The sequence below is a fragment of the Actinia tenebrosa genome, unplaced genomic scaffold (assembly GCF_029948245.1).
Source record: "Actinia tenebrosa isolate PJP-AT-01 unplaced genomic scaffold, QUT_ActTen_1.0 PGA_scaffold2__45_contigs__length_23673736, whole genome shotgun sequence".
NCBI lineage: Eukaryota > Metazoa > Cnidaria > Anthozoa > Actiniaria > Actiniidae > Actinia > Actinia tenebrosa.
In genome coordinates this window covers 8,572,208-8,585,116 of record NW_028292579.1, presented here as the reverse complement: position 1 = coordinate 8,585,116, position 12,909 = coordinate 8,572,208, and the positions used below count along the sequence as shown (strand labels likewise).

At 38.6% G+C, this 12,909-nt stretch overlaps 4 protein-coding genes and 1 long non-coding RNA gene across 5 annotated transcripts; 2 read left to right on the top strand and 3 right to left on the bottom strand.

Moving 5' to 3' along the window:
• Positions 1-813: 813 nt before the first annotated feature.
• On the bottom strand, positions 814-2,574 carry LOC148909174 (uncharacterized). Its single transcript, XM_089033529.1, has 3 exons — positions 2,490-2,574; positions 1,931-1,994; positions 814-1,202 (listed from the first exon to the last, which is right to left on the bottom strand). The coding sequence occupies exons 1-3, from the start codon at positions 2,530-2,532 to the stop codon at positions 986-988; spliced, it is 324 nt and encodes a 107-aa protein (XP_088889655.1). The 5' UTR covers positions 2,533-2,574; the 3' UTR covers positions 814-985.
• Positions 2,575-4,116: 1,542 nt separating this feature from the next.
• LOC148909173 (uncharacterized) lies at positions 4,117-6,128 on the top strand. Its single transcript, XM_089033486.1, has 2 exons — positions 4,117-4,160; positions 4,895-6,128. The coding sequence occupies exons 1-2, from the start codon at positions 4,140-4,142 to the stop codon at positions 5,609-5,611; spliced, it is 738 nt and encodes a 245-aa protein (XP_088889612.1). The 5' UTR covers positions 4,117-4,139; the 3' UTR covers positions 5,612-6,128.
• On the bottom strand, positions 4,806-6,661 carry LOC148909172 (uncharacterized). The gene is made up of 2 exons (XR_016120343.1): positions 6,241-6,661; positions 4,806-5,641 (listed from the first exon to the last, which is right to left on the bottom strand). It is a non-coding gene; the product is annotated as an uncharacterized LOC148909172 (long non-coding RNA).
• A 464-nt stretch (positions 6,662-7,125) lies between these two features.
• Positions 7,126-10,794, top strand: LOC148909171 (uncharacterized). Its single transcript, XM_089033777.1, has one exon. The coding sequence runs from the start codon at positions 7,309-7,311 to the stop codon at positions 10,045-10,047; it is 2,739 nt and encodes a 912-aa protein (XP_088889903.1). The 5' UTR covers positions 7,126-7,308; the 3' UTR covers positions 10,048-10,794.
• Positions 10,029-12,631, bottom strand: LOC148909170 (uncharacterized). The gene has a single exon (XM_089033778.1). It carries the CDS (start codon positions 12,512-12,514, stop codon positions 10,925-10,927), a length of 1,590 nt encoding a protein of 529 aa, XP_088889904.1. The 5' UTR covers positions 12,515-12,631; the 3' UTR covers positions 10,029-10,924.
• Positions 12,632-12,909: the final 278 nt, after the last annotated feature.

Here is a 12,909-nt window from a genome sequence, read left to right as displayed (position 1 = left end):
TGGTCCGAGGTTCAATGACTGCGTATATCACAAGACCACCTACAGCATTAGCAGGGGGACCTGCCCCCGAGAAAGAGCATAGTTCGTCGGCAGATGTGTGGATCAAGGTCTCCACCGGGAAGTGAATAATTGAGTAGTCACTATTAGGGGGCCACACTGATAATTCGGTTGCTAGGTGAAGGCAAAAGAGTATGAAAAAATCTCTATCGAACTGCTTTCTTTTAGGACCGGGAAGTCGGTTTTCCTTACTATTGATGTCGCAAAAAGCTCAATTCAGATTAGCATTCCTTTGTGGTTTACGCAGGAGCAAAATTCGCTTCAAGATTATAAGCTTCTATTAAACATCAACTTTAATTATCAAACCCTGAAACAACTTTGTAGTCCGGTGCAATTAAGACAAATTCATGAGCTCTGCAGTTTGCTAATGTCTAAGGTAATGTAATATTAAGTAAGGTAATGTAATGTTTAGTATTTGAGTGTATGACGTCACAGACACCTATAAAAATTCGTTAAAATATAATACTTCCCATCCGAATATCAGGAAATAACTTTAACCAGTGATTATTAGACCTTTAAGGGTTATTCCAGTAAAATTTCAGCTGAATTAAAATTTGGATGATTTTCGTGCTAGTCCCCCTTTAATTTTGGACCCGGAAGTCGTTTTCATACGGTCTTTCTTGGTTGATGACGTCATTGTAAAATAACAATAAAAATAATAAGCAAAATAACCTCTGTAAAATACACAGATGTGATAAATTCTAAAGTTATTAGGTTTTTATGCTAAAATATTTATAATATATTGATAAAGGCATTTAAAAGAGACAATCTGTTGCATTCAGAAAATGTTAGAAAATATTACAATAATACAAAACAAGATAATTATTGACTATCATTATCAATGTCATCTTCATCGACCTTGTCATCATCACCATCATCATCATTATCACCACTTCCATTATCGGCATGTCTTGTTTTTGTTTACTCTTCAAAGTCTCTTGCATGCAACTCTGTCCCATGTTCTGTGATGTTTCCCAAGATCAGTAGCATCGCAGACACCAGCTCTGCGCCCCTGCCCACCATCACTATAACATTTCGTAAAGGGTTGCTTGAATGGACTAAAGGAATCATTTATTTCTTGTCGTGGTAGGCCGGATCTATAAGCCTGTGGTGATATTTCTTGCATTTGGTCCTTATTTGAATCTCTGAAAATGTCAACAGTTATTATCGGTAAACTCAAAAGCGATGGGTTATGTTTGATTTTTCAAATTCTAGCATAAGATTGAGACTTTCAAGAATTGATGAATGGAAGAATGAATGAATTAATGATTAAAGTGCACATGAACCCTTCGACAATACTTGCAGTACTGATTCTACATGAAGTAAATAGTTGAATGGTAAAATATTTCTTGATTTGAGTGATGCGTCTCCAAGTTTTGAAGGTTTATACTTCCAATATACTAATAAGTGTGACGTCTATTAAGGCTTAATTAAATATAAAAAATTGAACTGGTTCATAGAAACAGTATTTAAAAAGCATGAACAAATGAGGGAACGAAAGGGAGGGAGGGAGGGAGGGAGGGAGGGAGGGAGGGAGGGAGGGAGGAAGGGAGGGAGGGAGGGATGGAAGGAAGGAAGTGAGGAAGGGAGGAAGGAAGGAAGGGAGGAAGGAAGGAAGGAAGGAAGGAAGGAAGGAAGGAATGAATGAAGGAAGTGAGGAAGGAAGGGAGGGAGGAAGGAAAGGAGGAAGGGAGGGAGGGAAGGAAGGGAGGGAGGAAGGAAGGAAGGAGTAATAATTTTAATTGAAATCGAAGATTGAAAAGATGAATTAATGGACATGATGGGATGCATCGACAACTGAATAAATGAAACAAAGAGAAAACGAACAAACGAAGTTTTATTCAGAATTTGAGACCTTTTAGTGCTTTCTTACTTTTGTTTTGTTTGGCTTTCTTTGCTGCTGCTTTGAGAAGTTTGAAGATATTTAGCGCTAGAACCTGAAAAGTCAACATTAGACGTTCATTAATCTGATACAAATTATGGCCAGTCTCATCTTTCTTTTCCTTTACTCCGACCTACTGGTTTAGACATTGAATGGAAATTCAAGCAGATGATGAATCGCCAGGACAAGATAAAAACAACCCGTTGATTTATTCGTGTAAAAGAAAGGGATTGTTTCCCGGGTTAAGCTGAGTATCAGGCTTTGGGATAGGGAAAAAGGAGAGGGGAGGCGAGAGGGGGTAAGGGGAACGAAGGCTTTCATCTCTCTCTCTCTCTCTCTCCCCCTTCCTTCCCCCCCCCCCCCCCTCCCCACCCCCATCCCTCCAACTCGCCCTTTCGGGGAGCCTGATACCCAGGTTAGCACGGCTAGGCTAGGCTGCAAATAGATCCTAAAATACGCAGCCCGTGAAGTCCTCCACTGGTCATAAAATATAAATAAAACGACACAAAATTATACAACTAAGAGTTAAGCCCGGTAACAGCGCCTTTACCTGAACAATATTTATCTTTAAGTGGAGATCTTGTGCTTTTCATCGTTCTTCTAACTGATTTATGCAATTGAATACTGAACCGAGATCTTATCAGCACCAATGTCGTGAAACGTTCAGGCAGACTGGCCCTTATATACCACGCATTCGTACGTGCGTACCATGGTACGTGCAGTCGGTACTTTGAACCATAGGTGTGGCATAAGCATACTATTAAAGCGTTTATTCGGGAAAATTGTTTTGATCATCTCTCACGTGGACAACTCTACTTATGTAATCTTCATGTTTTCTAAAATTTTGATTGGCTGATTTTTTTCTCGTGCAATTTGATTGGACTGGTAGACCCGTGTTTCTTGGCCCGACCGTATCCGCCCCGTGTTTCGAGTATTTAATTGGATAGCAAATACATTCTTACGCAAAGTGATTAGTGTAGCGTATGTCTTGTCGTGTCACGTCCACGTTCGTGCCGCCAGCTTTTTTACAGTCCTAAGAAAACTGCTCTTAGACTAATGCTTTTAATGTCACTTCAAAATATAAATAATACAGAACAGAACAGAACAGAACAGAACAGAACAGAACAGAACAGAACGGAACAGAACAGAACAGAACAGAACAGAACAGAACAGAACAGAACAGAACAGAAGTTTATTGCTCTTAAATATTAATTACATTTGGTGACAATATAGAGAAATTTAAATATAATATAAATGTATAATAAATATTTATAATAAAGTGATAAGGAAAATTACCTTAATTTCTATTCATATTATTTGTGCATATGACAATACAGACTGAGAAAGAGATTAGTTGAGATATTTGTGCCTGGAGGACAAATTAACAGTGACGTTTTCTAGTTGTCCCTCATCCTTTTTATATTTACTTAAATAAAAGCTAAGGAAGAAATGCAAAGTTAAATCATATTTAAAAAAAAAAAAAATGCAGAGAAAAATGACAAATATTTATGTTAGTGTCCGATATGTACAGGATAGAGATATTTTTGATTCCTTTACTATCAGATATATGAAGAAAAAGCAGAATAGAACTCTAGTTGAGATCAAACTACTGCTGTCAGTTATAATTATATATAGCAAAATAAACTAAAATAATAAGTAAAATAGCCAGCAAAATATACAGTTCAACGCCCTAGACTTGCCAAGCGCAGCGAGCGTGCGACGAAGTGGCGAGAGGGCGACTTGTCTCGATTGTAGAAAATTTACTGAAAAAATGATTGATGTTGGTCACAGAGTATATGATGCAGAAGATAGATTATTCCCATTCTTGGCTTCTGGGCGGCTAAGCCATCATTGTTTCATTTTTAATTATATATTTTTTAATTTTTTTACAATGCATGGTTGGAAATCAGTAGAAATAATAAAAAATGTAAAACAAAATGTCATTTTTTCGATTCAGACTAGCATTTCTTTCTGTCGTTTTCTAATATTGATCAACTAGTTTGATTTTCACGTACATCCTTGATGGGCAGGCCCCGTGTTTTACCACGCCTAGATCCAACCCTGCGTTTGTCCGTCCGTTCATCCCTCCCTACTTTATTCTTTCTTTCCTCGCTTTCTTTTTGCTATTGAAATAAAGTTAGAATCCTCTTAATTTTCTATCTCTTTGTTTTAGGTCTTCGGTCCATATGAAACTAGTCTGATGCTACAATGGTCTATGGCGGTGAGTATCGTTACATCCTATTGGTATTTTTAACAATCATACGAGACGTTCCCCGTTGCCTTAAAAATAGAAAGTTAAACTCATCGACAAATGAGTTGGGGTTAGGTACCAGGGGGAGCTGGGGTTGCGACAGATCACGTCCCCGCTGGAAATTAACCATGGCAACCGGGCCACAGCTCATTACCGGTACCCTACCTGTCACACTGAGATTCAGTTGGAGTATATACTCACCTGTAGAGAACCTATTAGCAGAGGAGGGAGGGTGGGAGAAAAACTCTTGGTGCAAATCAACCAGCACTACAAACACAGCAAGTAAGCCCCTGAGAATACGCTGGGTCCCTCCCGCACATTGTTGGGAAGACCGCTGAGCAGAATGCATTGTCTCGATTTAACTTCGCCTAAATTTCATTTAGCCACATATAATCAAGCAGAAATATAAATTTGAATATCAAGCTCTAAATTCTCTCTTTGTGCAACCATGGCATTCTCGACCAATCACATTCGCTGATAGAAATGCTTAGCGCCCTTGCTAAAACAGAAAGAAAGCAAGGAAGGAAGGAAGTGATGAAAGGAAGAAATAAATAATCAAAGGAAGAAAGAAAAGAAGAAACAGAAAAAGAAAGGAAGGAAATAAAGAGAAAAAAATTCTGACACCAAGTAACACATTTATTTTATTCTATAATATTACACCAAATACTTATAACTATTTTTCTTCTTGTGCGCATGTGTGGTAGGATTATTTCCGTGTGGGATGCTGGGTTCGTCAAGCAGTTAGATCCCACACGGAACCAGACAGAACAGACGATGAGTCCAAAGAGCTCACGTCAAATGAAAGGCAACATCAAGCAACATCATTAGTCGGTTCTTACTCGAGCTCCTCTGAAGATGAAGGAAGTGAATCCGAAACAGAAGTGAAACGTGCTAAACTGGAATATCTGGAACATAAACGTGGTGACACGACCAAGTTGGATGGGGATGAAAAAGAAGCATCTCATCGGCCATTAGTGGAATTGTCATCGACAGATTTTAACGAAGAGTCCTCACAAAGTAGAAAAAACAACAAGCTCAAAACAAACTTCAATCAGAATGTGGATGATAAATATATCGAATGCAATAGTGAAGCCTTAACTAACGCATCCAAAGAAGACTCCATTGAAAAGAAGACTAAAAATATAGAAATCGCCTCACAGGAAGTTTTACAACAAGACCATATAAATACTTCATGGCAGATTGATTCTCCAGATTCGGACGATGGGGATAAGCATGTACAGGATCCAACGAGTTCGTGGTATCAGGCTGACCGAGGAGGATACAAGACAAGGGATTTGTTAGGTAGGGATTCCAGTTCGGAAGATGAAGAATTCGATTATCAAGATATGGATCTACAGACTGTGGAGAGTGAGAACGAGTTTGTCCATATTTCGGAGATTGATTTCTCTATGTTTCCTTAGTCGTATCTTTATCTCGTGGTTCTTTTCTGGCTGAAAGTGATAAAACAGAGGAAAGGACTTTAATGTTTACTAAAGCCAAACTGCAGTAATTATAGTATATTTTCCTCCCTTGTGGTGGCATAGGAATTCATCATCATTGTCGTTGTCGTCGTTGGCATCATCATCACCATCATTATCAACATCATCATCGTCGTCGTCATCATCATCATCTTCAACAACAACATCATCATTATCATCATCATCTTCATTATCGTCGTAATCATTATCATCGTCATCATTATCACCATCATCAGTTTTTTCATCATGTCATTTTCATCATCGTCTTCGTCGTCGTCATTCTCACCATCAGCAGCAGCATCACCATTGTGATTCTTCATCATTATCACAATCAGCTTTCATATTCAATCTGTCTGTTTGTAAAATTATCTAAATGTTTCTCTCCAAGTTTTAAAATTTAGATATAGCAATATCATAGGCCTAATAAAGGCTTCATTTGTTATTTTAACAAAAGCAAAAACTACATTTTCAGCGTGAAAAAAATAGCGTTGGTCATTTTTGGAAATTTTTTTTGAAAAAGAGAACGACGAGCCGATTTGATGACAATTTTGACAAATTTTAAATTTACTTACTGTTTAGCTTTAGAGTTGAAGGCCAGTTTTCCTAATAGAATGTACGAGTCCGATTCTGCCCTTTTTGTCACTTTTCTGGTAACTATTAATTTCCACATTTTTGTCGTTTATTATCGTCGTACTTCTATATTTGTCGTTGGTACAGCAGTCGAAGTAAAACCCAACAGTTTTCCTTCAAGACGAGAGATACGGCTGTTGATATGTAGATAGATAAACACGGTGCTCAACAGCAAACCAACCACACAAAACACCAATAGTAGGCAAAGACACAAGCGAGCTATCTTTCCATCGGTTTTTCTAGTTCTACCTTCGTACGTACATTCCACACATTTCATCGTGCCGAGTGCAATCCTAGTCTGCCCAAGGTATAAGTTATATTTTTTTCGGAACAACGTATTCTGCACTCCAAAAGAATGCAATATTTGTTGATTCATGATTCAAGAATATCTGACGTCATCTGGTAAATATTTGTTTAACTCCTTACAAACAGCCGTTAATATACCACTATTGTATATTGGCATCCTGAATCCTTTGGGTTTTTTTTACCCATAAAAGATACAACCGGTCCCAAAACACATCTCGAAATCGGCCAAAATCCCGGGGAATGAATCTAGAGGATTTCTTTATTGATTTCGATTTTAGATTTTTCTTTGGAAAAACTGAAGCATTTATGCACTAAACGGTGTTAAACCGGGGGGTGTGGGGGTGGGGGCTGTGGAAAGGCGGTCGGACCCTGATGGGGATTAACACAAATATATGCATTTACAAGTTCAATTGTGCGGGTTTTTTGACTGGCTTTTGAGAGGTGAAATGACTTGGTGGTCACGTGTTGCGAGAGAGCCTAACACTAGTGGAAATACGAATTCAGGAATATATAAATATTATTGAGTTTTTTTATTCTTGGCTTTCACGTGACGTCACTGACCTATTTCGACCTATCCAAATATGGGCGTCCGCCATCTTTGTGCCCCTCCGAGTGTGAAATGTTATGATAATAGTAGGCCATTTTTATAGTGTTTAGAGTTTTAGCTCGCTTCAGAGACAAATGACGTCTCAAAACTTTGGAAAATGGCTGTGCCAGTGCTCTCGAAATATGGATCAGGTCTTGAAAGTCATGTAAAGGAACGTTATTTGAAGAAGATCGAGGCAGTAGGCGTTGATCCAGTCACCATACCAAGTGAGCAGTTTGATCCTGAATGTTTGCCTCCAATAGAGCAGTCAGATTTGTTTAGTTACTTGGTTTTGCAGACGAGCTATTATACGAACGATCAGTTTAAAAATTACAAGAGTTTGGAAGCATATAATCAAGTGGTGTCTGGATTTGTGGCTTCAGTAAGAGGACGAATTATCTCAAGCAAGCATGTGGTCGTGGCGAAAGTTCGCCATTCCCAACGCATGAATGACCCTCTGGCCGATATTTGGATCATTGCCGGCAAGGATGGCACGATTTTTTCTGCTCATTGTTTGGGTTGTAAAGCAGGCCTAGCAGAATCTTGTTCGCATGTTGCCAGCGTCTTATTTTACATCGAATGTTGGACAAGAATCAACGGGAAATTAGCCTGTACCCAAGTTAAGTGCACGTGGCTTCTTCCCACGTATGTCAACCAAGTATCTTACGCAAGGGCCAAGGACATAGATTTCTCTTCTGCGAAAAAACTCAAAGAGATTCTAGACAGTAACATTGATAAATTGAATGATGAAAATTTAGGACAGTCTCGTAAAAATCAAGCTGGACCTGGACGAGACCCGAACCCTTCAGCCCAAGTTTCAGCAGCGGAAAAGGAGGAATTTTACACAAAACTCTACAACTGCCAAACAAAAGCTGCTTTGTTAAGTTTAATCGACCCCTTCGCTGACCATTTCATTTCCAAAAGTCGGAATGTTCCAGTTTTATGTGATCTTTACGAGCCTTGTAATTTAGATCTAGATTATCTAGAACTGTTGCGAAAGTGCTTAGATGTCAAGCTGAACATTTCAGACGAGGAGATAAAAGCGGTTGAGCAAGACACAAGAGATCAAGCTAAGGGCCCAGGTTTTTTTAGACATCGTGCTGGCAGAATTGGAGCCTCTGTATGTGGTGCTGCCTACAACACCAACCTAGCTCAGCCCTCCCAGTCACTGATCCAATCTATCTGCTACCCCCACTTGTACAAGCTGGATAACAAGGCCATTCGACATGGCATCAAGTACGAACAGTATGCCATTAATGCATATGAAAGCTTAATGAAAACAAAGCATATTAACTTTGAACTTAAGAGATATGGTTTGTTCATCAACAGGGAATTTCCTTTCATCCATGCAACCCCAGACTTTTTAGTTTCTTGCAATTGCTGCGGATTGGGATGTGGAGAGGTGAAATGTCCCATTTCCATCCCCAACTGTGACTTTAAGCAGTATGTTCTACAAAAAAACTCTTGTCTTGAGGTGGTAAATGGCCTAATGAAGCTAAAGAAGAGCCACAATTATTACTTACAGGTTCAACAACAGTTGTTTACTCTGCCAGAAAGAAAATATGCTGACTTTGTTGTTTGTGCTGTGGATTCAGATGGAAATGCACACATTGTGTGTGAGAGAATTTACCCAGACCCCCACCACTTCAAAACTGTCGTGAAAAAGCTTGAAGCATTTTGGAGGATTGGCATACTCCCTGAGATCTTGGGACGGTGGTACACAAGAAAGTGCAATGTTATCATTAAAGTTCCAGGTGATCAAGCAGTCTGCTTTTGTAGAGGACAGTGCAGTGATGAGATGGTCTCCTGCAGTAATGCTGACTGTCCTTATGGCCAATTTCACATAGAATGTTTGGCTGTAGGTGGGAAGTCCATACCTAAAAGATGGTATTGTCCTCACTGCAGCAGGCTGCCACAGTTTAAGAGAGGAATTGGGGCTTCAAAAGCCAAGCCGAAACCATCTACTGTCAACCAAGCTGCAATGCAATGCAATGCTATCTGTGTTTGTAATGCAAAGGCACTCATAAGTGATAAACTGGTCGAGTGCCACAATGCCAACTGTACAAATGGTCATTTTTTTCATCTTAGCTGTTTGGGATTGAAAAGAATGCCAAAGAATCACCAGTCAACGTGGGTGTGTGGTGCCTGTAAAGCTAAAGAAAACAAATCATCCACACCTACCACTTCTACTTCTTCAAAGACAACCTCTGCCAAGCCAAGCAATTCACCATCACCAGAAACTTCAGAATCACAAACAGATGATTGTAATAGTGACAGTGAAGATGATATTGAAATCACACAGGTTACAACCGGTGTTGTTGACAAGTATAGTGCCCTTGCAACACTAAACAATGCTGATTATGACCTCATCAGTGATCCTGCTGGATGGCTTAATGGTGATATAATTCAAGCTACCCAAGTATTATTGCAGAATGTAAACCAGTCAATTGAGGGATTTCAGCGCCCAACCCTAGGAAGAGTAAGGAACTTTGATGTAGTTTCGGGAGAATTTATTCAGATTTTGCATACAGGGACTGATCACTGGGTATGTATTAGCAATATAGGATGCTTACCTGGTGTTGTAAATCTTTATGATAGTCTCTACCATCATGCAATTAGCCAGGAAATAGAGGAGCAAGCAAATGACTTAATCGGTGGAAGACTAGTTAATTTAGAATTTGTACCAGTTCAGCAACAAAGTAATGGTAGCGACTGCGGAGTTTTTTCAGTTGCTTTTGCTACGTGTTTGGCTTTTGGTACTAACCCCAGTCATGTAACTTTTGATGTTGCTAAAATGCGTCCCCATTTATTAGCTTCCCTTAAAGGTGGACAAATAAGCATGTTTCCAACTTTTTAATTCATTCTTTAGCAAAGAAAATTATTAGTGATAAGTAATAGTCAGTAATATGACATAAATATTATAATAAATAATTTTTAATAAATAACCAAAAGCAAAAAGCTGATAATCAAAATAAATACTTCATTTAAGCGATTTAAATCAGACATCTTTTCATTGGAACTCAGTGAATAAAATGTAAAAATGTTTGTGTCTGAACTGTCCAGCATTATCAGCTTCTTACTTTAGGCTCAGTCAAAACAGATTAATTCTGCTTTGAGAAATACACCAACATATTAAAATCTTTTCTTTCGAGATTCAATCTACATCTCTTATTATGAAATCTAGTGACAATATTAAAATAAGCAGGAACCCATGTTCAGGGAAATGGTGTATCAGGGAAGAAACAGTAACATGACAATGAGTCATATGCATAGAGCAATATTTCTAGCAATAAAATTAATTAATAAACATTTCAGTTGCTATTGAATATTATTAGACCTCTGTTTACCTTTGGCATAATATTTTTCAATTTCTCTCTGGCTAAAAAATTGTTAGTTGAATCAAAATCAGTATTCATGTGTTAGCCACAGTTATCTTCTTAGCACATAATCTCAGATGAAAAATTAGGCCATAGGTAAAGAGTTATTTTCACTTTCTTTTTCCTTCATGCCCTTTTTCATATCAAAATTTAATTTTTAAGATTGTTTGTCCCCTCCATATTTGGACTTGTTGAAGAACGTGAATAAAATTGTTGCTTTATTTCTAGTGAAATAGTAATTGTGATTTTTTTGTGTTTTGTGCCTGTCGCAATGTAATAATGATTTCTCCTGGTATAATGTTATTATAGAAAAAACTTTAAACATTGTTACCACCCCTGCTTTTTATGAAAAATGTACTACTCAAATGGCACTATGGAAGGACAAAAATTAACAAGTGCAGAGCAAACCCTCAAAATGCGGTCAACGATTGGTACCTGGAATTCAGGTGACCCATTCTGGTTGCTGCTTACAAAGTTTGTGGGCAGTGTTCCTTCCAGAATAGTGTATTTTCGCTGCAGTAGACCAATCACTCTTTCGACGTGTATCCTAACACTGGCTATCCTCCTTGAATGTTCAACGTCAATGGGATCTAACTGGGCTTTCCCTTTGGTAAATGCTGGAATTACCAGTTTTCCATGCTTTAAACCAACACTTTCTGTGATGGTAAATCCCCGATCAGCCATGACTGTATCCCCTGGGGTCAACTTATCTAAGAATCCACAATTCTCAGTTAAATATTTATCTGAGGTGCGGCCACCCCAAGCTTCAGAAACAAAGCAAATTGTACCTTGGGGAGTGATACCAATAAGGATCTTTATGGTGTTGTGGTGCTTATAAGATGAGAACGTTTGAGCTCTGGCCATAAGATTTGTTGGTTTTTCAATAAAAACTTCAAAGCAATCGATTATGACAGTTACTTTGCGCCTAAATGTATATTGAAAGCACATTGGCATAGTTTTCCACAACTGTTCCCTTTCAGGCCAATGGATAAAGCAGGACAACCTAGAATCCATTGCCAATATCCAAGAGGTAAATATTCTTGATACACTTGACAGGGACACCACGAAACGATACGCTAGGTCTTGAAAGGGAACGTTTAGTCTCAGCTTCATCAGTACCAGCACAAATTCTTGAAATCTATTAAGAACTGTAGATTTCCGTTGAACATGTGGCGCGACATGCTCAAACACCACCATCAGGACTTCATAGGAAGGTAGTCCTGTGTAAAATCGAACTTTATCAGCTGTATCGAAGAATTCTCTGTCCGGAGCTTGATATGCAGATTTTAAAAACATGTATTCAAATTCATCTGTCTGTGTGTCAGCGTTCTGTGAACCTTCACAATAAGTTAAGTCTAAGTCCATCTGTGTTGACTCGTCCTTGAAAGTCACTACGGGTGTCTGGGTGCTCTTGTCGAGTATTTCTTCACGCTCATCATTCGCACTGCTGCAAGAAGGCTCAATATTAAAACATGAATTATTCTGTGTTTCGGTAGAAAACTCTATATCTTGGACAGCATTCCCAGTTTGATTCAAGTCCTTCTTTTTCCTCTCGACTCCAAGTTGCTGATGTTCTATGATTCGCTTCCTGCGCTCTCTTGCCCTTTCAGCTCGTTCTGTCTTAGCTTTCGCTGCTTCCTTCAGATCTTCTTCCTGACTTTCCTTTTTGCCAAGGTTAATAGTTGGAACCCAATCAATATTATATCTGTCCCAGACTTTTGCAGGCTTTCCAGAGACAAAGTGAAGACCACAAACACGTTCGGTTTCAAGAACCCTCTTCGCGTCAGTATCGCCTCGACTGATGGCCGAAATCCAAAGCCTTCTCCGCTCTCGTGTCAACTCTTCGTGCTCTTCGCCTTGATTCGATATCACTTTAGGTATTGAAGAAAAGGAAACTTTTTTCTTACCGCTCTTTGAACCGCAACCAACTACGATACAATGCACCATGTTCAGTGAAAAGTTCACACATATCTCTCTGTCGCGTCTGTTTGTTTACTATCGAGGGGCACAAAGATGGCGGATAGCAACCGTTGTCAAGACCGGTGTCACGTGGGTGAAAGCCAAGAATAGCATGGTTTTATCATTTTTGCCATAGATTGGTTTCAGGATTGAGACCCCAGTGACCGCTGACAGCCGCGACACATCATCATCATCATCATCATCATAATAATAATAATAAATTATTATATTATCTTTTTTTTTAATATTATAAAAATATTTTAATTTATTTTTAATATAATATAATAATAATAAGAAGAAGAAATAAATATTTACAATATCATAATTTGTTAAGAACTAATCAGAGTGTAGATATTTGTAAAAATTTCAAATATTGATACTAA